At 42.1% G+C, this 26,738-nt stretch overlaps 1 protein-coding gene across 1 annotated transcript in view; it reads right to left on the bottom strand.

The window, feature by feature from the left end:
- Positions 1-268: 268 nt before the first annotated feature.
- Positions 269-26,738, bottom strand: part of LOC126235625 (gustatory receptor 5a for trehalose-like) — a 167,014-nt gene continuing 140,544 nt past the window's right edge. The window contains exons 8-9 of the mRNA XM_049944337.1: positions 3,488-3,577; positions 269-394 (exon numbers count right to left, since the gene is read on the bottom strand). Of these exons, the coding sequence (XP_049800294.1) occupies positions 269-394; positions 3,488-3,577 (216 nt within the window). The remainder of the gene's footprint in view (positions 395-3,487; positions 3,578-26,738) is intronic.

Raw genomic sequence — 26,738 nt, 5'->3', positions numbered from 1 at the left:
TGTGGTGGGTAATTAGCGTTGCGTTATCCAGAAATCCATAGTAAATCTGTGAAAGAGATGGCCCTCATTGAACTGAAAAAAGATGGAGAATTTTCAAGGCGAAGATCAGGAAATATTGTGAAATTTTAATTAAAAAAAATTTATGCAAGAAATTATTTTATTGTAGTTTATACAGATACACGATTTTACTTCCTAGAGATCAGACACTTTCCCACGATTTATTTTAATTTTCATTGATCAAGATTTTTATTAAGGATGAGCGGACAGCTTAGAGTCGTAACGTTTCGCAGAGGGCAGTCTTGTTTCCAGATTCTTCGCCGGTAACGTCTGCTACGTCTGATGGCGTATTTAGTTGCACAAGAACAATTTCGTAGGTCACAATAGTACCTGCCACCTGAAACAAAGTTAGTTTTTTTTTATCAAATCATTTGGCTAGTAAATACATTGAAGTCATAAAACCGAAGACTCTGGAACAAAATTACGTGAACTCATCAGCAACAAACGCTCAACTAGTGCAAGGAGCATAGAAGCAGCATTATTTGTATTATTGACAAAAGAGGCAGTGGCTTAACAAATCGCAGTTTTTCAGGCACTAGGAGATGGGCGTTTGGGCGGTTTGGCGGTTTGGCGTCAGTCACATGAGACTAAAAGCCCACACTCATAGTGTTTACACCACAGGCAAGATATAGCGACGTCCAGTACACATGAGAAAACGTGACTGGATTCCGAAACGAAGGAATCTCAAAATTTAATATCCTATCGATATCTAGAGCATTTCGCTACTGACTTTATTTACATCATTTCAGCAAGTTTAATTCAGTCCATATGCGCTGACGGAAGTGGAACGTGTCACACAGTGAAGCACTAATCTGATATTTATCAAACTTTGTGGAGATGTCCGTCACGCAACAGCTATTAAATGGCTAAACTTTCATTTAATTCGGAAGTGATTTCTATCATCAACATCAATATGAGGTACGACACTCACAGCCACGATTACACTCTTGCATTCGTTGCGGCAAGGAAGCAAATAGCATCTGACTGTTATCTTGAGGAATTTCTTGCCGTGCCTGAAACACACCATGTTAGAAAATGAAGAGTTGTTGCTGGAGGCTGGTATGAAAGTACATATCTTCCCATTGCATCCCAAGCATGCTATTTGGCTGACAAGTTTAGGGACGAGGCAAGCCCGTAAGGCTGTTTATCATTATTGTCACACACTGGTGAGCATTCAGCCTCTCTTCAGCAATTAATAGATCTTTCGTGTCTTGTGCAATAGCTCTCTACAATACGATTCCAGGCGTTGGGAAAGTATGCATCTCGAGAATTTATGCGTCATGTGACCTTTCAGCAGGACGCCCACTCACTAGTTGCCGTCAATGTTACCGCCACTGAAAGTACACTTACATAAGGATGAAACTTTAATAAACATGTCCCGCCGCCATGGAAATACGTTCTAAGACAAAAAAAAAAAAAAGACGCACCACGAAGGAATTGTCTGAATGGAACGCAAATCGATAGATGTAATATACATGTTCAGACAAACAAATGATTACAATTTCAGAAAAAAATTGGACGATTTATCCAAAAGGAAGAGCTACACGAACAGGACATCTCGGTAACGCGTTGGTCCACCTCTGGCAGTAATGCAAGCATTTATTCGGTTTCGCATTGATTGACGGAGTTGTTGGATGGCCGGCCGATGTGGCCTAGAGGTTCCAGGCGCTACAGTTTGGAACCGCGCGACTGCTACGGTCGCAGGTTCGAATCGTTCCTCGGGCATGTATGTGTGTGATGTCCTTAGGTTAGTTAGGTTTAAGTAGTCCTAAGTTCTAGGGGACTGATTACCTCAGAAGTCCCATAGTGCTCAGAGCCATTTGAGCCATTTGAGTTGTTGGATGGCCCCCTGAACGATGTGCCATATCCTGTTCAATTGGCACATTAGATCGTGAAAATCCTGAGCCGGTTGGCGGGTCCTGCCCATAATGCTCGAAGCGGCCTCAGCTGGGCAGAAATCCGCTGACCTTGCTGGTCAAGGTACGGTTTGGCAAGCACGCAGACGAGCAGTAGAAACTCTCTGCGTGTATGGGCGGGCATTTTCTTGGTGAAATGTAAGCCTAGGAGGGCTTGCCATGAAAGGCAACAAAACGGGAAGAAGAGTATCGTCAACGTACCGCTGTGCTGTAACGGTTTAGCGGATGTTAACCAAAGGAAAAGAAATCGCGTCCCAAAGCAGCGCTCCTGATTGTCGGGACCTATGGCGCGTGTCAGACAGGTTGGTATTCCACTTCTGTCCGGGGCGTCCCCAAACACGTCTTCGATCTGGTATCTCATCGACTAGAGCAGAATTGCCTTGAGTGATGAGCCTCGCTTTGAACTGAAGTCGATGACCAGTGAAGACGGGTCTAGAGACACCCCAGAGGACGGTGGGATACCAAACTGACTGTCGCCCGCCATACGACATGACTATCATGAGCAATGATTTGGGACGCGATTTCTATTCATAGCAGGACACCTTTGGTTGTCATCGGCTGCACTCGTACAGCACAGCGATACGTCGACATTATTCTTTGCCCCGTTTTGTTGCTTTTTATGGTAATCCATCATGGGCTTACATTCCATCAAGATAATGCCCGCCCACACAGGCGAAAGATTCCACTGCTTGTATTCGTGCTTGCCAAGCCCCACACGGCCCAGCCACGTCGCCGAATCGCTCCCCCATTGAGAAAGTTTGGAGCACTATGGGCAGGAACCTCGGGATTCTGACGATCTAACGTGCAAATTGAACAGAATTCGGCACGATGTCTCTCAGGACGATATCCAACAACTCTTTCAATCAGTACCAAGCCGAATAACTCCTTGCATAAGGACCATAGGTGGAAAAATGCGTTATTGAATTGCACAATTAGTTCCGTTGTTTCTCTTGAACAAATCGTTGAATTTTTTCTGAAACTGCGTCATTTGTTTTCTGTACATCAGGTCTACCGATTTCCGTCCCATTCGTATAATTCTTTCTTAGTGCGTCTCTTTCTTTGTATTACTCTGTATATTACCCGTCTTTTCCTATGACTTATACCTGTTTACTGAGGATTTCGAATACTTCACGCCATTTTAAATTGTCGAAAAGCTTTTCGAAGATGACAAATACTACGATAGTATCGTGATTTCAAAGTCTTACATTATCAAGCGTAACATGTGAACTGCGCATTTCCATTTCCAAAAGCTTCATTACTGAAGTTATTCCATTAATGTTCAATTAGCGGGCAGATTTCCATAGTTTAATAGCGTGGAAACTGTGGAAAGACTTCTGCCAATAGGAAACAATGTTATTGTAAGCTTCATCAATGGGGAAAATGTGTGGAGTCGGGACGATTTATGGTAACAGGGAAAAGGAACGATCTGCGGACCTCATCTTCTTTCTAAAGCCCTGAACAAAATGCGATTATTCTCATAACTAACCTACGCTGAGCAACGGGATTTGTCTTACCGTGAGGAGCAGCGTGCGAGTGACGGGAAAGAAGTTGAGTCCCGTCAGGGCGACGTGGTCAGAGGTCACCTGGCTCAGGAAACGCTCCACCTACAGAGAAATATTGTTGATCTTATACAAAGCATTGTTGATCGACGCACGATACGCTATATTGCTTCATTTAGAGGAGTCACGCTTATGACACCTATAGCAAAGTTTGGTCTCGTCTAATTGCAAAGAAGTAGTGGAAATGCAGATTTTGAAGGCTATACACCTGCCGCCATCACAAATTTAATTTTGTTAACTACTAATACAGCATAATAGAGTCTGTAACATTTTGACTATGTCCTTGTGATGAGCACACGTTATTCGAAAAGTATCACTATTAAGTAATTTTATCAAACCAAACATTCTGACTAGCAATTTCTTATTTTGTTTTTCTACCATCTTGTATTCTACGTTAAGAGCTCCCTTCATGTACTGATCATAGAATTCATTAACTAGTAACACCTTGGTACATAAATTTTTTTATTTCTCAAAATTTTATATTGTGGAACAGGTCTTCACTGCGTTTCATTTACAGTAAGTATGTGAGCTCTTTAAGGCAGTCTAACAGCCTGTGCACATTTCTGCGGTATTTAGAATCTACATATCGGCTTAATTCGAACATTAGTATCCGTTGTCGGGAACATATTAACGAAACAATCTACCTCTGAGATATCATGGCAAGTCTAAAACTAAGGGCAACTTTTTAAAAGAAATGTTGTTTTGGGAAAAATATTGCATGTAACATAATTTCTCTGCATAATCTCCCTCAGTCTCTCTGAAGCTGATACATCTCTTGACAAGCTTCCTAGTTCCGTCTTGGAGGAAGCTTTATGATATTGTGGACAATCATTAACCGTTCTTGCACAGCCTCGACAGCCATATAATCCAGCGCAAAATGGGACTCATGCAGGCTCATCTTCATCGGACCAAAAGGTGAAAACACTTGGACCTTGTCATGATTGCAGCGACTCAAAAGCAAGAATCTGACTGCACCCGATTATTTTTCAGCTGAATGAGGGCGAGCACAACCTTGAGGTAAAAATCACCCCTTTTTAAAGCATTCTTCTTCTCTTTTTTTCGGTTTTGGGTTTCAGATCCTGCAGTAATTGTCATTGTATGTTGTTGTCCTTTAGGAGTGTAATAAATGAGCAATTTGGTCTTTGAACTTTTCTGTCGAAGCAGAAGATGGAAGTTTCTACATTATGTTCTGCCGCTTACTCTGCGGCTTTGGTCAACTTACGTCTCATTAACGTTTACTATGAGACTAAGAATGTCTACTTCTTCCTCATCAGAACGCCTTGAATATGCTTTCGACGCTCCGGTAAGTGCTTGTCTGTCAGTTGACGTGGAATCCAATGAGCACAAACTTTGCGATAGTTTACAGATTGAAGGACGATTTAAAAAACTGAATCGTGTCTAATGTTCAACTCACATGCAATATCAACAATTCTGGCAGGACAATCGTAGCGAATCATTTGCTCATCTGCATCGATCTGTCTGTTCGTTTTCGAAGTAGGCGGCGTACTGGAACTCCCTTCGTCGCAGACAGGTAAATGTCCACTTTGAAAGCGGATTATCCACTTGTGAATGTACTTTTCACTAAGACAGCTGTCAACAAACAGCAGCTACGTTCTGCGAATAATCTTAGCCGCTTTAATCCCTTCAGAGTTCAGAAAAGTATTCAATCCGATCATTTATGGTTCAATCCATAACAAGTGGTCCAACATTGGTTACTTGACCATTTTACAAAAAAAATTATGTTTGCTGGGTGAATTTTCTAATGTTTAATGAACTCAAAAAGTTTTTAATTTTCTTATTGTTTATCATTTACAAATGGCGGCCACTTTTGATCAGGCCACAAGCGTTATTTGCATTTGCAGTTTTTTTAATTATTCAGTATTGGGTTGCCCTAGGCTTGTCGAATAAAAAGCATTTAGTTCACCACAGTCGCGCCTACAAATTAAAAACGTTATCACCTAGCTGAATGTATTCCTTAATGTATTTTAATAGCTGAAAGTTAATGGTCGCAAATTAGAAAAAACTCAAATTTTGAACAATAGTTTCCCACAGGAGTAATTTCTCAGCCTTAATATTCTTTGTGCTATTAGACTACATAATACAGCTACTTTTTACAGAGTATCATTGGTGAGAACCTTACACTTAAAAAAACACTATTTTAAAAAACAGATTTTTTAATTTTTTAGTTTTTTGGCCTGATATATCTTTGTTGGGAGGCCAGATAAAAATCTGAAGATTACACACTTAATAGAAATTTATGATATCAAACTTCAGTATAAGTTTCAGCTTTGAGGTTCAATAGGAAGTTACGAAGAAATTTACAAATATGAGTCGAAAATACGTTTTTTAACATCTGCAATATCTAGGCTACTGGAATAAAGTATATCAATTATATGATTCAAATACGTCAGAGTAAAGTAAGTAACAACTATTTGTTGAGAGAATCCTTTGCTGAACGTTTCAGCAGACTAGCAGGCAGCATCTGCAAGTCTGCACAGATTGACAGTCAAGCCTGTACAAGGGTGTGTGTTGTTTCCCCCCTTCAACCAACATTTTTTCACTCACAACCAGTTAACCAAGAGCTCTTGAAGTGTGAAGTTGAAAAATGGAGTCTCAGTGTTCTATTGTGTTCTTATTAACGAAGCTTGTCATAAAAGTGTGTATGGAGTGTTTCCTAAAGACATTAATTGAGGGTTTCAGTGAAGAAGAAAGAAAAATTCCATTACCTTTTTGGCTAGTTTTTCTTACACTCTTTAAGAAACATAAAAAGCCTAGAACAAAACGTTTGAGAGAGAAAACAGCTGATCATTGTTTTAAAAATGCGTGCTCTTTTATGAATATAATACCGGGAAAATTACTGTATCCAATGCGTCATTCTAAGATATTTGCAATTAACAAAGAAAGGGCCAGTGACAGTTCTGATAAAGAATTTTGTGACTTATCTGAAAGTATTAAAAACGTAGATTCATCTAATGAAATATTAGGTGTATCGCCTGCTATTAAAACTCGAAAACTAAGGGTACAAACAGGCCTTTTTACTTTGAATGCAAAAAATGAGAAAGAGGTAACTATAGTCAAAAAGAAATTGGAAGTTTCATTGCAAAAGCAAATTTGTACTAAACCAGATGATAATTCTAAAATTCAGCAACCGAACATGATGATTTGATAGGAGAGCAATGCTGTATTTCTAACAAAGAAGATAAAATTAAGATTATCAGTTTACTGCAGAATTCTTGGAGACGAGTAAAATTTAGTGATAAATTTAATGTGTTAGAACGTTTGGTTAAATTGACAATGCATCTAGTAAAAGAACAGCGTGTTACTATTGAATTACAAAAGAAAAGTTCGTCTAATTTGATAGACGAGAACACAATCGAAAAGGTTATAAGGTTTCATGAAGATGACAATAACAGCCGTTTGTCGTGTGGCAAAAAAAGTGTTATTTTGAAAGAAAACGGTACTAAGGTTCAGAGACAAAAAGGTTAATAGTGTGAAATTTAAATGAGCTATTCACTGACATCGAAAAAGAAAATACTGATATAAAAATGGAAGGCAGAAATTTTGCGAGTTGACGGCGAAATGGTGTATTGTTGCAGGGGTATCTGGAATCCATAACGTTTGCGTTTATTTGTATCACCACAATGTAGAGTTCATTATAGATGGGACCAATATTAGAGTCACCTATAATGACCTTTGGAAAGTTTAGGTATGTAATATTGACAGCTGCAAGCGTGTGATGATGGCAATATGTCTAGATTGTCCAGGCACACAAGCTTTACTTGACATGTTTGAAGAATCAGAAGAACACGTTTCTACGCCTGACAATATACACTCCTGGAAATTGAAATAAGAACACCGTGAATTCATTGTCCCAGGAAGGGGAAACTTTATTGACACATTCCTGGGGTCAGATACATCACATGATCACACTGACAGAACCACAGGCACATAGACACAGGCAACAGAGCATGCACAATGTCGGCACTAGTACAGTGTATATCCACCTTTCGCAGCAATGCAGGCTGCTATTCTCCCTTGGAGACGATCGTAGAGATGCTGGATATAGTCCTGTGGAACGGCTTGCCATGCCATTTCCACCTGGCGCCTCAGTTGGACCAGCGTTCGTGCTGGACGTGCAGACCGCGTGAGACGACGCTTCATCCAGTCCCAAACATGCTCAATGGGGGACAGATCCGGAGATCTTGCTGGCCAGGGTAGTTGACTTACACCTTCTAGAGCACGTTGGGTGGCACGGGATACATCCGGACGTGCATTGTCCTGTTGGAACAGCGAGTTCCCTTGCCGGTCTAGGAATGGTAGAACGATGGGTTCGATGACGGTTTGGATGTACCGTGCACTATTCAGTGTCCCCTCGACGATCACCAGTGGTGTACGGCCAGTGTAGGAGATCGCTCCCCACACCATGATGCCGGGTGTTGGCCCTGTGTGCCTCGGTCGTATGCAGTCCTGATTGTGGCGCTCACCTGCACGGCGCCAAACACGCATACGACCATCATTGGCACCAAGGCAGAAGCGACTCTCATCGCTGAAGACGACACGTCTCCATTCGTCCCTCCATTCACGCCTGTCGCGACACCACTGGAGGCGGGCTGCACGATGTTGGGGCGTGAGCGGAAGACGGCCTAACGGTGTGCGGGACCGTAGCCCAGCTTCATGGAGACGGTTGCGAATGGTCCTCGCCGATACCCCAGGAGCAACAGTGTCCCTAATTTGCTGGGAAGTGGCGGTGCGGTCCCCTACGGCACTGCGTAGGATCCTACGGTCTTGGCGTGCATCCGTGCGTCGCTGCGGTCCGGTCCCAGGTCGACGGGCACGTGCACCTTCCGCCGACCACTGGCGACAACATCGATGTACTGTGGAGACCTCACGCCCCACGTGTTGAGCAATTCGGCGGTACGTCCACACGGCCTCCCGCATGCCCACTATACGCCCTCGCTCAAAGTCCGTCAACTGCACACACGGTTCACGTCCACGCTGTCGCGGCATGCCACCAGTGTTAAAGACTGCGATGGAGCTCCGTATGCCACGGCAAACTGGCTGACACTGGCGGCGGCGGTGCACAAATGCTGCGCAGCTAGCGCCATTCGACGGCCAACACCGGGGTTCCTGGTGTGTCCGCTGTGCCGTGCGTTTGATCATTGCTTGTACAGCCCTCTCGCAGTGTCCGGAGCAAGTATGGTGGGTCTGACACACCGGTGTCAATGTGTTCTTTTTTCCATTTCCAGGAGTGTAGAACATAAGGAATGGGTGGCACAGACCGGTGATAACCATAAAACCAAGAGAAGGAGTTTTGGAAGTGTTCGTAGCTAACCTTGAAAACCTGAAAACGCGTCATTTTGTTGCCAAAGGTCCAGGTAAATTTATGAAAGACAAAAAGCAAACTTTGGCAGTTGAGTGATTAGTTCTTGCTGCCTTTTCTGGAAACTATTCCTTTGTTGGGCAAGACGATTTACACGGGCACCACTCGGTACACAAACAGGTCACAGTTCAAAATTGTTAAGGCTTTCGTGGCCACTTGTTGACAAACTGCCTATTGGCTTCTGTCTCGAGTTCTTCGGCCGACGATCATCTAATGATTTTACTGACGTTACGATAGCACGAGTGGCTGTCATTGTCAAAGCTTCACCCTCCGTTGTCGGTGGTGAACTGGAGCCGAGCTCGTGGCCGCAGACTATATGTACCTGGCGCGCCAACATCCGAGGGCTTCTCCTAGGTCACATCCGGTGCGGTTCTCCTCTTGCTACCTGCGATGGTCCTTCGCTGCAGTACAGGAAGCCGGGATCTGTTAGCCTTAAGGCTTTCCTCTTTCTTGTTAAAACTGATGCGTGTTTTTGAATTTCTACAGCTCCTCTGAACAAGCGTGTGTGATAGTGCTTCTCTACAACCAGAACTTCCGTGTCGGCAAATTTTATTACGTGGTCGGTCTCACTCAGTGCTTGCTCTGCCAGGGCCGATTTCTCCACCTGCCCCAACCTGCAATGTCGCTTATGTTCTTTGATCCTGGTGTTGATTGATCGTCCAGTCATTCCGACATAAACTTTTCCGCATGTACATAGTATACTGTTTATTCCCGACATTGAAAAGTGGGTCCCTTTTCTCCTTTGCCGATCTAAGACACTCTTTGATCTTCCTTGTCGGTTTCAAAATAATCTTTGAGCAATATAAGGCCGATTCTGTCCGTCACTCTGGGAATGTATGGCAGAAAGGTCTTATCCGACATTTCTTTTTCTGATTCCTTACATTGCCGAGTGTTTGGCTCTGTTATACTTCTAATATAACGTGTGGAGAACCATTGCTCCTCAGAATACTTTCCAGGAATTGTATTTCACGTCTGTGGTGTTGCGGCTCACATATTCGTCCTGCTCGCGTCACGACCGTATTAATCATGCCCCTTTTCTAGCTCGGGTGGTGGTTTGATAGTTTGTGCAGGTATCGGTCCGTGTGTGTCTGTTTTTGATACACGCTGTGTCCCAAGTTTTCACCATCCCTTGTGACCTTCACATCTAGAAATGGCAGTTTTTTGTCCTTTTCTACTTCCATGGTAAATTTCATGTTGGCATGGAGGCTGTTCAAATGTCTTAGGAAGTCACCGAGCTGTTCTTCGCCATGGTTCCACACAACGAAAGTATCTTCGACGTACCTGTACCACACCTTAGGTTTGCAAGTCGCCAAGTCCAGTGCGTGTGCTTCGAATTGTTCCATGAAGAAGTTGGCCACCACTGGACTGAGAGGACTACCCATGGCGACGCCTTCCAGCTGTTCGTAGAAATCGCCATTCCACGTGAAATAGCTCGTGGTGAGACATGCATGGAAGAGCTTTTTGATGTCTTGCGGGAACATGGAACCGATGTGCTCCAGAGCGTCACTGAGTGGCACTTTCGTAAGCAAAGCAACAACATCGAAGCTGACCAGGATGTCGTTTGGTGCAAGTTTCAGTTTCTTCAGCTTCTCAATCAAATGGATCTTGGGTAATCCATACAGCCGAGGTAGTAGGGCTTCTGTGTTGCTCAGGTTTCTCTGTATGTCTGTCGGCTTAGAAACCTACGCAACACAGAAGGCCTTCCACCTCGGCTGTATGGATACCCAAGATCCATAAGAACAACGTTCCACTAATACCGATTGTTAGCGCTCCTGGCTCATCGACGTATAATCTGACAAAACACTTGGCCTCTCTGCACCAGCCACACGTGGGGCAGAACGACACATATATAAAGGACTCAAGACATTTCATTGAGAAGCTGAAGAAACTGAAACTTGCACCAAACGACATCCTGGTAAGCTTCTATGTTGTTTCTTTGCTTACGTAAGTGCCACTCAGTGGCACTCTGGAGCACATCGGTTCAATTTTCCCGCAAGACACCACAAAGCTCGTTCCAGAGTGACGGATAGAATCGGCCTTATATTGCTCAAACACGGCTTAGAGATGATTTTCAAACCGACAAGGAAGATCAAAGAATGTCTTAGATCGGCAAAGGAGAAAAGGGACCCACTTGCATTGTCGGGAATATACCGTATACCATGTACATGCGGAAAAGTTTATATCGGAATGACTGGACGATTAATAAACACCAGGATCAAAGAACATAATCGACATTTCAGGTTGGGGCAGGTGGAGAAATCGGCCGTGGCAGAGCAAGCACTGAGTGAGACCGACCACGTAATAAAATTCGCCGACACGGAAGTCCTGGCTGTAGAGAAGCACTATCACACGCACTTGTTCAGAGAAGCTGTAGAAATACAAAAACACGCATCAGTTTCAACAAGAAAGAGGAAAACCTTAAGGTTAACGGATCCTGGCATCCCGTACTGCAGCGAACGACCGTCGCAAGTAGCAAAAGGAGAACCGCACCGGAAATGACCGAGGAGAAGCCCTCGGATGTTGGCACGCCAGGTACATATAGTCTGCGGCCACGAGCTCGGCTCCAGTTCACCACCGGCAATGGATGGTGAAGCTTTGACAATGCTAGCCACTCGTGCTGGCGTAACGCCAGTAAAATCATTAGATGAACGTCGGCCGAAGAACCCGAGACAGAATCCAATAGGCAGGTCACAGTTCATCCATTTGTGTCCTGTTATAAAGATCAAGGTAAACTAGAGAGTCACAATTTTTGTGTCATAAGTGACCACCTTGAATATACACTACGGAAGTGCAAGCTTTTCACCTGCAATTAACGGACCACATAAACAGGATAATCCTTCCCTAAACAAACTGATCTACTTCTCTGTTGGTGCTGCAAGCCAGTTTAAAAACAAAAAATATTATTAACGTCTCCTTTCACAAAGAAGATTTTGAACCTGATGTGGATGGCACTTTTTCACATCACGCCATGGGAAGAACGCGTGTGATGGCGTCGAAGATGCAACAAATTGAGCTGTCACAAAAGCCATTCTGCAGCGAACCTAGGAAAACGGCATCTTGACAGCTCAAGGAATTACCTATGTTTTCGTAAAATGTGAGGAAATACAAGAACTCTACGTCAATATCTTGGAGGAAAGATTGAACACTTTTCAGAAGATTAAAGGCGTAGATCTTTCCATTGTTTTATACCCCAGTCACGTAACTTGCTCAAGTATAAGATCACATCAGCATACCCTGATAAAGATCTTCATTAATGTTGAAAACTTGTACCACTGACACTCCACAATAAATACGTAGCGGCTTGTGTTTACCACGAACAATGGAAAATTGCCGAAGTTGAATAGTATTGATTGTCAAAACCAAACTGTGCATGTTACATTTTATCTCCCACCAGGGCCACGGACCTCACTTAAAACGTTGAGGAGGATGAAGTTGGATGCCAGTTAAAAATGTACTGAAGAATCTGTCTCCCCTAGAATTTACAACCGCGACTGGGCGAACTTTTAAGGAGAGATGTAACGGAAATTGTAAACATTTATTTAAAAAATCATTACAGCCATATTTATTAATGTACAAATCTAAGAATTTCAATTTGTAAAGCAAAAGAGCTGTGTTTTAACGGAAAAATATAATAAAATATGCGGGATTAACATTTTGCCAGAAACTTGAATCTTTAATTTTTTTATTGTCTTTTTTTATAAAAAGCCATAACTCAAATTCTAATCATGCAATTCATCTGAAATTTTTATTGTAGTGTTCTGAGAAGATTATAAGACCACTGAACTACAGTTATTAATTTATGGTCGAAATTGTATTATTAACAGAGTTTGTAATTTTGCATATCCAAACTTAACTTTTTCTACAAAACAGAACTTAATTGCAGGATCTCGTATTTTTTAGTTACAGGGAGACAGCAACACGTTGCGAAGAGTTCCTGAAAATTTCATAGCATTAGCGCACATACTTCTTGAGGAAAGGCTTCTAATAACGTAAAAAATGTAAAACAGAGAAATCAGGTTCAAAGAATGTCTTCTCATTCTTCCACATGTAATAGCTTACCTCAATTTTAAAATCTTCCATACTGATTCTACTGATCCACCGGGTTTCTCTTCTCTCCTCTTAGAATCTGCCTGGCCTGTATTTACAGGTAAGACACTGATCTGTTAGCTTTCTTGAGCCTGCTGTCGTCGATGGTGTAAAATGCTTTTGTTGTAAACACACCAGGATCTATAACAACTCTCTTCATCACTTCAAGTCTACCATTACTTCCGTTAAATGTAACATAAAACTGCATCGTAGACACCTATGTTGAGTACTTCAAGTCCAAAGAATGTCCTTTTGGAGCATTTAATCCAAATTACGTTATTGAGACTTTCATTTGCATTTTCTGTCTTTCCGTGAAGACACTTCCTCAATAAATCAGGGTTTGCATGAAACCTGAATGTGGGCTTAACAGATTCTTAACAGGTTCTGGTAATGAGTATTTATGTGAATAAGTCTCATTTCTGGTGTTAAACTTACACCAATCGTCTTTCGGACACAGATTGCGCATTGGTGTTTGGTCAGTGGATAATTTGTAGAAAAAAAATTGCCCACACAGTACGCCTCATGGCCTCTAAATTATGTGTGTTTTTCCTGATAGCTCTCCCATAAAATAACTGAAGAGAATCAGTTTCTTTCAGAGAAGTCTGCCTTTTCCTCCTAGGGGTTATCCATCCTCAAGTACTTCACCTTTCTTCTCTTTCAGCAAATGACGAAGCCTACCACCAAGCCTCTTTTGGATTTGGTCAATACATTCCAACTTTTCTATTGTTGTATTGTACGGATTTTTATCTGTTACAGCTTTGAACGAAGAGGAGTCTCCGTCAACAAGGTATTGAGTATATCTAACACCATACTTGTCCTCAGATCTGGAGAACATTCTCACAACTGCAGCAGCTTCCATGCCCTCACTTGAGCCACTATAATATTTAGAGCATGCTACGTCATGCTTTTCTTGCCACAGTTTCTCACTGTCTTAATTGTTGGACATTTTCCTTATTGCGCTCTGGTGGAAGTATTTAGATATAATTTTACATCTAAAACTTTACTTGAGTCAGTACCAATAACAGATGCAATTCCATACACAAACATGTGACCGCTTTTCATCCAGGTCACATCTATAGACACACACAGCTGTGTAGGAGATTCACAGTCATGAATACCTACCTCAGAATCTATTTCTTTTTGGTTTATTTCCGACAATTCGTCCACTGCTTTCTTCATAGAGACTTTGGCAGTATCACTTACAGTATCAGACATGTCTTTATGTAGTTTTTCAAACCTTGCACAAGGTGGAGGCATGTTCAGAAAACAACACGATAATTACCTCCTTCGCTGCCCTGTCCAAGGCATCTCAGTGCATATGCTGATCTAAAAATGCTTTCAGAGGCACCAGTGTCAGTTTTTTTGAGGAGGAAAATTAAAATTCATAACCACACGAATCACAAATTAATTTAAAATCACAAACTATTCCCACTCTTCTTTCTTCTACAACACTCACGCATTCCGTATTTTTACAGCCAACACATGAACATGAAAGCTTTATAGCTTGACGGAGAAGCTCTAAATAAATAAGTCTGAATCCAGTGGAATCCATATCAACATCATTCACGTACCTGTACAATTATTCTGTCCCAAGTTTCGATGCTGAAGCTTATGTTCTTCATTTCGAGCTGCTTCCAATTTTTTTGTTGGTAAACCGATTTCCATGAAACCTCGGTTTCCTAAAACCAGTTTTTCGACCACCCATTATGCATAAATCTTGACTTCCACGTAAAGGTTTGCGAATTCAGCCTTCCCCAACTAATATGTGATAGTATTGTCAAAACGTAAATAAACCACATGCAAGAAAGTTTTCAGGCAAAGATATAGATGTCAGCCAAAGACATCGAAAGAAAATAGCCTTCACACTGACAAAAATTCCGCTGAAGCAAGCAGTTTCCCAAATGTCGGAAAAGGTGGGAGTGGCCGCCAAAGCAGATCTACCGTATCTTCCTTCGCCGTCGCCGTTGTCGTTGTTACCGTGAGACACCGTTATACCAAGAGGAAAGGCGCGTCGATCTTAGAGCGTGAGACATGATGACCTTAAGCCATTGACAACACATAACGGTCACGGTAGCACCTGATTCCAGAATAGCTGCAGTAGTTAAGATCTACGAACTATTCCCTGTTGACCAGGTCCCCAAAAATTAACTCGTAACGAGATCCCTTCAAAGCAAATTGTCATAACGATCGTCTATAAAGGCTTCGTACAACGAGATGAAATGTTACGGTTTATGGAATAATAACAGATACGACCAAACTGACTTGTCTCTTCTGCTTTATTTAACATAACTTCGTTCACAGTCTCATTTCGCATTCACCACTCATTCACCGAAACCCTTTTATGAACAGTTTTGGTTGCTTAACACCAACAGTCAATGATAATGATACAGCTTTTCTCCTTTTTATAAACTGAAGCCCGCTCTCCGTGATATAATTAAAAAAAAAAAACCGGTCTCAATACCGCGTCCCTCGTGAGATGCGAATAGACTTATCCCGGAATTGACCGCCCTGTAGGTGTACTCAATTTAATGAGCACACTTCGCTGTCCGCTATTTCGGGTAACTGAATGTCCATTTGTTAGTCTGATTATACACTGTAGCTATTTAAAATTCGCCCCTATATTTTTCACAACGCACAATTAGCACTTCGTTACTTGTTTTCTTTTTTTTTTTTTTTTCTTCTAAGAGTAAACGAAAAAAAAAGACGCCGTATCATCGGCTTAGTCGATATAAAGCAAAACACCTTAATATGCCCAATTCTACCTCTTCTTATAGGATCGGCTACCTTACTCATTAATTTATTACATATTATTTCCAATAACGCTAAACAGGTATCGCCGTTATATTTTAATTGTATTCAAAAGCATGTTACTACTATTATGACCGACCAAATCGTAACAAATCGCGCGGCGTGCGTTTTTAACGATAACTTTACGCTATTCAAGTTCCGTTACAGCTGTCTTGACTCATAATGTTACACGACCCCCCAGACTGTGATGTCTTGAAGAGGGTTCCAGACAGAACAGGCTTATTTTTTTTTGTGTACTGTGACAGGAGAGGGTATTTGTTTCGGCGAATACATTCACTCTCATATTCACTCAACAAGTCAGTACATACATTCTACAATATTTAAGTTGAGTTAATGGGCCTAGACAAAATGCCCTTAACTAAATTCCACATTTGTTTATAGGTTGTCTTAGAAACACTTCGCACTAATCACTTCATATTCACACCACATTTTTTTTTCTTGGATGAAGCCCTCAGTTCTTCAACCGACTGTGCAAGGCAGGGATCACAGCCGGGTTCGACGATTGGCATCCTAGGCCAAAACCCTTATCAGGCCACTTGTTTAACCAGAGAGGATTTGGTCCTTTTCTTTTCCTCTTAATTCCACTTTTAAATCATCCATCCTCGCTGTTCGGTGAGAGGATAAATCGTATTTCAGCGTCGTCATTGTTGCTGATACCAAGAAGGTATCTCATGGAAATCGTCGGTACATTCTTTAATTTTCTTTGTAAGTTAGTATAAGTACGTATTTATCCATTGGTGCTTTTATTTAGTCCACTGAGTGTAGTCTTGGTATCATTCAGTGTTTCTTGAATCTATATTTTGCTCATTATTGATAATACTTCTTCAGGTCTATGTGAGGGAACAAGCCTTTAATTACATCAGTATCACAATCTGCCAGGAGGTAGCTCCCTTCATGAGGTATTTTCATTATTTTATATGCACCTGTATATTGCCATTTCTTATTCAGTCTTTTCCTGGTTGATGCTTTTGGGTGATTTCTCAATAAAATTTCTTCCCCTATATCATATGTGACTACTTTCTTCACATTTTTATCAAAACGGGTTTTTCTCAATTGTGCTTCATGCTTCAGGTTTTCGTAGACCTTCTTCACCATATCTTCTTTCTTGGTAATCTTTTGTTCTATCGCAGGTAATTTCTTCATCCAGTCTGGCACAATACTTTCACCAAATACTATTTGGTTAGGTGAATAACCTGTCGATAAGTGTGGTAAGTCATTATACACTTTCTCAAATTCATAAATCCAATCGATCCATTTATAATGTTGTTTGGGTATGTACGTCCGTAAAAATCGGTTCAACTCTCGGAAGATTCTTTCAACCGGATTTCCACAAGGGTAAAATCTTGAGATGTAAATGTCCTGGATTCCTTGTTCTTTCATAGTGTCTCTCCATACTTTGCTTGTATAATAAGCAGCGTTGTCTGTCAAGATCATTATGGGTTTGCCAAGCTCAGTTATATAGTTGTTGATAAATTTGCGTAACATGGGTCGAACGTGGAGATTTTTCAAAGGATATAATTTCACATATTTTGAAAAGAGATCATAGAAAGCCAATACATATTTGAACCGTCCACGTGTCATGGGACATGGCCCACAGACATCACATGACACCAACATTAAAGGTTGTTGTGGGATGATAGGATGTAATTCTATCTTCCGACAATAGTTTATGGGTTTCGCCTTCTGACATATTTTGCACTTCTTAATAATATTTGTAGCTATACGTCCCAAATTTGGATGATAGCAGTATTGTGCTATTTTGGCTGTACATTTAGCGGAACCAAAATGACCCCAATTCAAGTGAGTGTACCATACTAGTGATTCTAAATATTTATTTGGAACACAAACTTTCCAAACATCTTCTTCATCCTTCCTCCGATACAATATTCCGGATTTTAATTGATACTGTTCTTGAGAGTGACTTAGCGTTTTGCTTTCAACAGCATGCCTAATGGCTTTCCACAACTTATCATCTTCTTGAAGTTGTGGAAGACTTCGAGATAGCTGTGAAATCTGCCTCTCACAATATTGCCTTGATAAATTCATGACTTTAAAGTCAATAATCCGTTCTTCACACTCGTCGTCATTCTTTCTTTTCGGTAGTCTTGAAAGAGCATCGGCTATGATGTTGTCTTTCCCTCTGATGTATTTGAGCGTAATATCATATTCTTGCAGTAGCAAGGCCCACCGGGTTAAACGTGAATGGAACATCCTTCCTGTTAAAATAAAAGATAAAGCTTTGTGGTCGCAGAATACAATGATCTTCTTTCCATATACAAAATAGCGAAACTTTCTAAGGGACCAGACCACGGCCAGTACTTCCAATTCAGTAGTACAATATGCACGTTCACAGCTAGAGAGTGTTATGCTGGCAAACCCAATTATCTTGATGGTCTTCTGGATTGTCCATCTGGAAAAGAGTGGCACCCAATCCTGTTTCAGAAGCATCCGCAGCAATATAAAAATCTTGATCAAGTCTCGGATGATGTAACAGTGGAGCATTAGTCAAAGCATTTCGGATGTTATCAAAAGCTTGCGTGCATTCGGAATTCCACTCCCACATGACATTTTTTCTTAACAGCCGTAACAAACAGTCTTGGCTTCCTAACTGATTGGGTAAAAATCGTCGAAAAAATGAAACTAAGCCGATAAATGACTTTAATTCCGTTCTATTCTTTGGATAAGCACATCTGTTAATCGCATCCATCTTTTTAGGATTTGGTTTTATCCCTTCAGGAGTGATTATATGTCCAAGAAATTTCAATTGGTTATGAGCAAACTTGGATTTTCTCAAATTTACAGTAACTCCGTATTCCAAAAATTTCGAAAAAACTCTTCTTAATAGGCCCAAATGTTTCTCCCAAGTTTCAGAAGCAATTAGCAAATCATCCACATATAAAGTAACTTGATTCAAAAGGTCTCTGCCCAGTACGGTATCTAATGCCGATATGAAAACACCACCGCTTATTTTCAACCCAAATGGCATGACAGTAAACTGGTAACTTCGGCCCAGAAAAACGAATGCAGTATATTTTCTAGATTCTTTCGATATTCTAGTTTGCCAATATGAACTACGCATATCCAAAGAAGTTAAGAAGCGGGCACCATAAAACTTTTGTACTAATTCTTCTAGGTTCTTCGGTCGCGTTTGTACAGGTATAATGATCTTATTGATCTCTCTGGCATCCAACACCAATCTGATGTCACCATTGGGTTTAATTACCGCCACAAGAGGGTTACAATATTCAGAATCTGAGGGCTCAATAATACCCCATTCTAACATTTTATTGATTTCCTTTCTGACTACTTCTTTCTTTGTCCATGGGATAGAATAGGAAGTACAACAAAAGGGTTTATGTGCATACGTCTTTATATGGTATTCAAAGTCTTTTATTATACCCGGACGTTTACTAAAAATTGACTGATATGCTTCCAACAAGTAGTACAGTTCATCCCTTTGGATAACAGATAAATATTCTGATTCTAACACCTTTTCCTGCAATGACATTTTATCCATCATTTCTTCAGAACATTCAATAAGGCATATATCTTACACATTTTCATCATCAATACTGACATATTTTACCATTAGATTCATACACAATTGATTTGGAATTACTCGGCCCTTTCTCAGGGTGGTTGTCAAAACATTACCATTGGAATTAAATATACATTCTCCTTTCTCTAAATTAATGATTGCACCGGTCTCACATAAAAAATCCAAGCCCCAGATACATGGTACTGTCATTTTAGGAACAACCAGGAATGTACTTTCTATTTGAGCCCCCCGTATTGTAACGTTGACACGTACCTGTTTCACAACTTTTTGCATTTTTGCGCTGAACGCGCCAGACACGGTACATCCTGTGATAGGAAAAGTGGGCATTTTTACCCCTCGGCTTATCTGTTTTAAACAGTCCAGCGTCATGACACTAATAGTTGCTCCAGTATCAATTAATATTTCAACATCAACATTATTTATACTTGTTGGAATTATTGCCTGTAAAATTTGTCCACATTTATTAGAAACTTCAGGTTTTTCTTCAATTAATTCATCCCTTATATCCTGATCATTATTGTACCTTAATACTCTCAGTTCAAATTGACGCCTGCCTTCCTTCTCCTTTCCAGTCATCCTAGGAAGGCATTTGGTGACTGGTATTAGTTTAATCTATCTCGTTGAGTCATCGATGGGGGTTCATGAACTTCCACAATCCGTACAGTATGATCCGAGTTATGGTATTCACCCCGTCGCACATTGGAGGCTCCTTCGCCCATTGGTATAACTCCTTGTGCTGGATGAGGACTCGAGGCATTTGTTCCATCCTGCCGATGAACATTATGCTTCGAATTATCTTCCCAAGGTCGAATACAATTGTGTTCATCACTTGGGTACCTGTTACTCTTATTAGTATCACTACTATGCACATTCGCGTCACCATATCGAGGTTTACCTCTAGCACAGTAAGTATCTCTTCTATATTTATTATAATCATTGTTTTTATTGCAACCATAGGATGAAGATTGTCCACGCTCCTGCGATGCGGGTTTGACCTGGTTTTCGGTATTATTATTATCATACGTTAAATTATTATTATAATTATTCGTATTACTATGAGTATGAGTCGACATTTGATTACTACTCATTTGTCTTGCGTCTTCCATAATCATATCTATAGAGTCAATCACCGACAAGAATTGTTCTACATCGTGGTCAGGAACATTTATTAACTTTTCACGTATATTTATGGGCAACCTTCCCTTCAAAATTCTGATCACTTCCTTGTGAGAAATTGGATCACTCCAATAACGTGTCTTATTTATGTACTTTTCAAAATATTGCCTTAAAGTACTCCTTTTACTGTTAAAATATTCAGGTTGGTAAACCTCTTTTCTTAATTTCTCTTGTTTACTCGACGACCAGTATTTAGCCAAAAAAAGTTGTTCAAACTCAGCGCAAGTATGGCAACTTTCACTTACTTCGGCGGCCCATAATGCGGCTTCTCCGGTAATTCTGGATACTATAAATTGAAGTCGGTCGTGTTCTGACCAGCTACGCGGAAATATTCTTTTGAAATTATTGATAAAGATTTTCGGATGCAGGTTGTTCTTTTCAGTGGAGAATATTGGGAATTGTCTACTTTTAAAAATGCTGTTCTCCACCTTTAAAGAAGACAAATATCCTCGCTGACCAAAAGAATCATCATCTTTACCAACCGAATCATCAACTTCCCAATGCAAATTTTCACCACAATTGTACTTCGTATTATCACATGTTCGGTTGTTTTTCGACCTATTCTCCGAACGTTCGTCCTCTGTCAACAAATTTTGTGATGACTTTCGTTCTAACTCCGCCAATTTATGATTGGTTTCCTTTTGCCATTTAGGTAACTCATCAACTATTTTCTCTTTTATTTTCTGAATTTCGCTAGTGAAGAGCTTAATTAATTCATCATTTCTACTTAGGTGCTCATTGATATTTTCATTTGGCTGGGATCCAATAGTAGTCTTAACCTTGTCTACAATTTCATTTCCTTTTATTTCTATCCATTCAGTTAGATCTTCGTCAAGTCTTTTAGTTTGATCTACTAAATACTTGTCAATCCCTTTACGAGCATCAGACTCAAACTCGACTATTTGTTTCGAAAGCTCTTCTATCTGTGCGCTAGCATTGAAACAGCTGCTTTCACACTTAACCATCCTATTGGACAGGCCATCATAACTCTTCGAAACTACCTCATATTTCTTTTCTACGTCATGAAGTTTTCCCATTAAATTATTATATTGCCTTTCTAAGGTGTTAGAAAACTCTACATCTAGTTCTCCAAATTTCGCATTTAATTGAGTCTCTCAGTCCGCCTTTAATTCTTTCTTAGTATTTTCCAGTTTATAATCAAAGGTGTTCAGTTTGCTTTCCAAAGAATCCATTTGAACTTCTAATGAACCAAATTTGGCCTCAAATTTTTCATTTAACTTTTGATTGTCATCTTTTAATTGCTTATTATCTTTTTCTAGTGAACCAAGTCTTCCATTCATTACACACATTTGAGTATTTATTGATACCAGCATATCAAACATTTTTTGATTAATATTTCCATTTTGAGGATCAACTTGCTGATCTACTTCCGAAACCTCAAGATCTTTATGTTCTCCCACGCTGCTTACCTTACTTATCATTGTATTTGAATCTCCTAACGGCTCTAAATCAATAACTGTATTATTATCTGTACATGTCTCTTGTCCCACATTGAGCTCATGGGATGCATCATCCCTATCCTCTTCACTTTCCTCTCTCTCTCTACTCATTACTCTACTCAACTGCACATTATCATGTATTCTTTTCGTTCGTTTTGACATGATTATTCACTACCAAGACATACACTTATTTTCACTATGTATTTATATTTATTTATCTACCGAAATCACAAGTCTCAACTTCCTTTTTTTATAATTATACAGTTATTTTAATCATACCTGGTAGTATCGCTCACTTTTAGCGATTATTGAAGAATACCTCTTTCATTGAACAGACTCACTGGCTGCTACAATATTTTTCAACTCTAGGGTTCGTGAATCCGGATGACACTCGACTCGATGCAGCAATCCTCCTCGATCGAGCCGCACGTTGTGGCGCCACTTCTACCGTATCTTCCTTCGCCGTCGGCGTTGTCGTTGTTACCGTGAGACACCGTTATACCAAGAGGAAAGGCGCGTCGATCTTAGAGCATGAGACATGATGACCTTAAGCCATTGACAACACACAACGGTCACGGTAGCACCTGATTCCAGAATAGCTGCAGTAGTTAAGATCTACGAACTATTCCCTGTTGACCAGGTCCCCAAAAATTAACTCGTAACGAGATCCCTTCAAAGCAAATTGTCATAACGATCGTCTATAAAGGCTTCGTACAACGAGATGAAATGTTACGGTTTATGGAATAATAACAGATACGACCAAACTGACTTGTCTCTTCTGCTTTATTCAACATAACTTCGTTCACAGTTTCATTTCGCATTCACCACTCATTCACCGAAACCCTTTTATGAACAGTTTTGGTTGCTTAACACCAACAGTCAATGATAATGATACAGCTTTTCTCCTTTTTATAAACTGAAGCCTGCTCTCCGTGATATAATTTAAAAAAAACCGGTCTCAATACCGCGTCCCTCGTGAGATGCGAATAGACTTATCCCGGAATTGACCGCCCTGTAGGTGTACTCAATTTAATGACCACACTTCGCTGTCCACTATTTCGCGTAACTGAATGTCCATTTGTTAGTCTGATTATACACTGTAGCTATTTAAAATTCGCCCCTATATTTTTCACAACGCACAATTAGCACTTCGTTACTTGTTTTCTTTTTTTTTTCTTCTAAGAGTAAACGGAAAAAAAGACGCCGTATCATCGGCTTAGTCGATATAAAGCAAAACACCTTAATATGCCCAATTCTACCTCTTCTTATAGGATCGGCTACCTTACTCATTAATTTATTACATATTATTTCCAATAACGCTAAACAGGTATCGCCGTTATATTTTAATTGTATTCAAAAGCATGTTACTACTATTATGACCGACCAAATCGTAACAAATCGCGCGGCGTGGGTTTTTAACGATAACTTTACGCTATTCAAGTTCCGTTACAGCTGTCTTGACTCGTAATGTTACACAGAGTTAATCAGTTTAACAATTTAAAGGCATTTCTAAAGCTGCTATCACGATCAAATTCATACACAACATAGATTAAACTGGCTAGATCGAGAAAATAACATTTTTGAAAAATCGATTTTTTGGGCCAAAATCCTTTACATCCTAACGCCTAAAATGAGTGAAGAAATGTCTGAGATGTTTTATAAACGACGTAGTAAAAATAAATGAGATGATAAGAAGATAATGTAATTAGTTGGTTAATTTTCAATAAAAAATAAGAAGTAATCAAAGATATGTTTTAATTATATAACTGACATACTTTATTACATTAGCCTAGATATCGCAGACGTTAAGAAACGTATTTTCGACTCATATTTGTAATTTTATTTTGTAACTTCCAATTGAATCTCAAAGATGAAATAAATACTGACGTTTGATATCATAAAGATATATTAAGTGCGTAACTTTCAGATTTTTATCTGGTCCCCCAACAAAAACACTTCAGGCCAAAACAATGAAAGAATTCAAAAAATCATTTTAAAATAGTGTATTTTTAAAGTATACGTTTCTTACCAATCATACCCTATAACAAGTAACTATATTATGTAGTGTAATAGCACAAAAGTATTAAGACTGAGAAATTACTCCTTTTGTGGAAAACTATTGTTCAAAAAGTGAGTTTTTTTTAAATTTGCGATCAATAACTTCGAGCAATTAACGATGTATTAAGGAATATGTTTAGCTAGGTGATAATGGTTTCAGTTTGTGAGCCAGAGTGTGCTGAACCAAATACTTTTATTTGAAAGGCCTAGGTCCGAGGCCGGCAACCTCCGGCTGGGGAGCCACATGCTGCTCTTTGGATCGAAGCTGCGGCTTAGTTCCGTAAGCAGATATTATTTATTTTATAAATTTTTTTTAACCGTTCTGAATCGATTAACGAGGATTAGGCACCATTTCCATCCCTCAGAATCAGCCCATTGTTCTCGCTTTTTACCGCACCCCTCCCCCTTGACACTCTTCACTGTAGCACAGCGATAACCACGTTCTGCACCACTTGCGCTGTGGCTGCCGAAGTGTGTTGACGCTCTGTGCTGACGCTGCCGAGGCTAACCGCTCGCTCGTGATCTTGTAGCGACCGGTTGAGCGGGTTCACGCATTTGGCTACTCACCTTACGTGTTCTCGCTCACCAGCGTTTCTATTTTTCATATTCGACAATAGCCTGCAAGGGCCTTTAGGGAATCGTGTGGCAAAATCCACGTGGCGTGACCCCCCCTATCTAAGAAAGCAAAAACTGCCGTGGATTTCTAAAGAAGCAAAGTTGTCGTGTTGGGGGTTACGACATGGAGGAGGAGCCGAAACGAGACGATCGCTCCGGCGAGAGGCAGGGTGTGGCAGAGAGCGGTCCAACGGAGGTTTCCCGGACGACGGCAGCGTCTGGTCCCCCACCACCGACGAAGACGACGAGCGAGAGTGATGCTCGCTGCCGCCAGATGGACGCGGAAATTTCCGCGAACGGACGGCGCCGCGCCCGCACACTCTCAGGAAGACGACGACGCATCGAGCCGCCGATCCCCCTGACAAAGGAGGAAATTGCCGCCGCCATCGCCAGGCTGACCCCCGAGGAGAGTTGCATCTGCATGCAACGCTTGGCCGTGGGCACCGAAGCGGACAGGGAGGAGGTACTTACGAGACTCCGGTCCCTGATACCTGCGGGTCGCGACAGACAATTGCATGTCGCAGTCGCCACGACAGCTGCCGCGCCAGCAGTGGCACCATCCGTGCCGGCTAGAAAAGCCGCCACGCCCTCGCCAACGCCCAGACTGGCAACACCCGACGAGTCTGCAGAGGCCGAGCAAACCTCGCGGAAGCGCCCAGCCGTGGGCGTAGAGGACACTCCCTCCTCCCAGGCAAGTTCCGGTCGCGCCAGGCGGAAGAAGAGGAGGGTACGTCGCAGGACGACCGCATCGCCGAGGAAGCCTGACGAAGAAGGGTTCATCGCGTCCTCCCGGCGCCTCACAGCGATAGCCAGGTCGTTCGAACTGGTGACGCCCGAACAGGTCGAGGCTGCAAACCGGTCTTGCAGATCTGCCGGAAGTAGCCGAGACCGACGGGGACGGGACCACGCCGACTACGGCGACGAAACCGCCCCGCCGCCCGCCGCTGATTACCATCCAGTGGAGTGAGGCCTATAGTGAGCTGAGAGAGAGGCTCTACTCCGTCGTAAAACCGAAAAAGACGATCGCGGGGACGAATACTTACAAGGTCAGAGCAGAGTGCATAGAGGACCACGGAAAATTCGTGCAGCTCTGTGAGACCGAGAAGTGGAACTGCTTCACGCAGAGCACGGAACAGCTGAAGTAGCTGAAGGTCGTTTTTCGCCACCTGCCGCTGAAGATGGAACCGGCGTTCCTACAGCGGCAGCTGGAGGAACTCGGCTTCCAGACCCGCCACGTCTGCCTGATGAGGTCGCTCAGGACCCATAGGGACGTGCCCCTTTTTCCTTGTTGTATTGGTCGACAATGTTGACAACCGGAAAATTTTTCAGGTTGAAAACATAGCCGACTTCGACGTAAAAGTCGAGCCACTCCGCGCAAAAGGCAGGCGAACCCAGTGCTTCAACTGCCAGCGCACGGACCACGTGGCAAAGTTTTGCAGGATGCCTGTACGCTGCTGCAAGTGCGCCGAGGAGCACCCGTCGCGGGACTGCCCCAAGAAGAAGGAAGACCGGACGGCGTGCTGCAACTGTAACGGGGACCACGTTACCGGGGATGCGCCGCATTCGAGGGCGGGAAGCGCGCCAGCCGCGTAAACCCGAGCCGCAGCTCCGCGCGCGTTGCTAAGGGGAAGCCGGCCGCCCCCTCCGAGAGGCCAGGGCCGCTCGCAGGGGAGGCCCCACCGGCACCGCAGCCGTCGCAGCTGCGCAGCCTGCAATCGAGGGAACCGGCTTCCCGGCGCCCGCAGCTGCAAGGAGGGTTGCCGACCTCGCAGGGCGTGCCCAGCAGGCCGCCTCGCTGCCGACTACGGGAAACGTCGCGATGGAGTCAAACCTTCCCGAAACGGCGAAGGAAGACACCACCGAGCTGGCCGCGCTTCTGCGGTCGCTCAACCAGCTGATGACTCAGCTACCGGTGCTCGGCGGCCCTCCAGGCCACCGCCGGGAGAAGCCGGCCTTAAAATGAATAACGACCATATTTATGGGTTAACCATTTGCACATTCAGCGCTCGGAGTCTCCACCCCCAGTAGGGCGAGTTTCGCCAGTTCCTACGGGACGAGGCGGTC

The sequence above is a fragment of the Schistocerca nitens genome, chromosome 2 (assembly GCF_023898315.1).
Source record: "Schistocerca nitens isolate TAMUIC-IGC-003100 chromosome 2, iqSchNite1.1, whole genome shotgun sequence".
Lineage (NCBI taxonomy): Eukaryota > Metazoa > Arthropoda > Insecta > Orthoptera > Acrididae > Schistocerca > Schistocerca nitens.
Note: the sequence above shows the minus strand (reverse complement) of the source record. Positions and strands in the feature narration are given on the sequence as shown.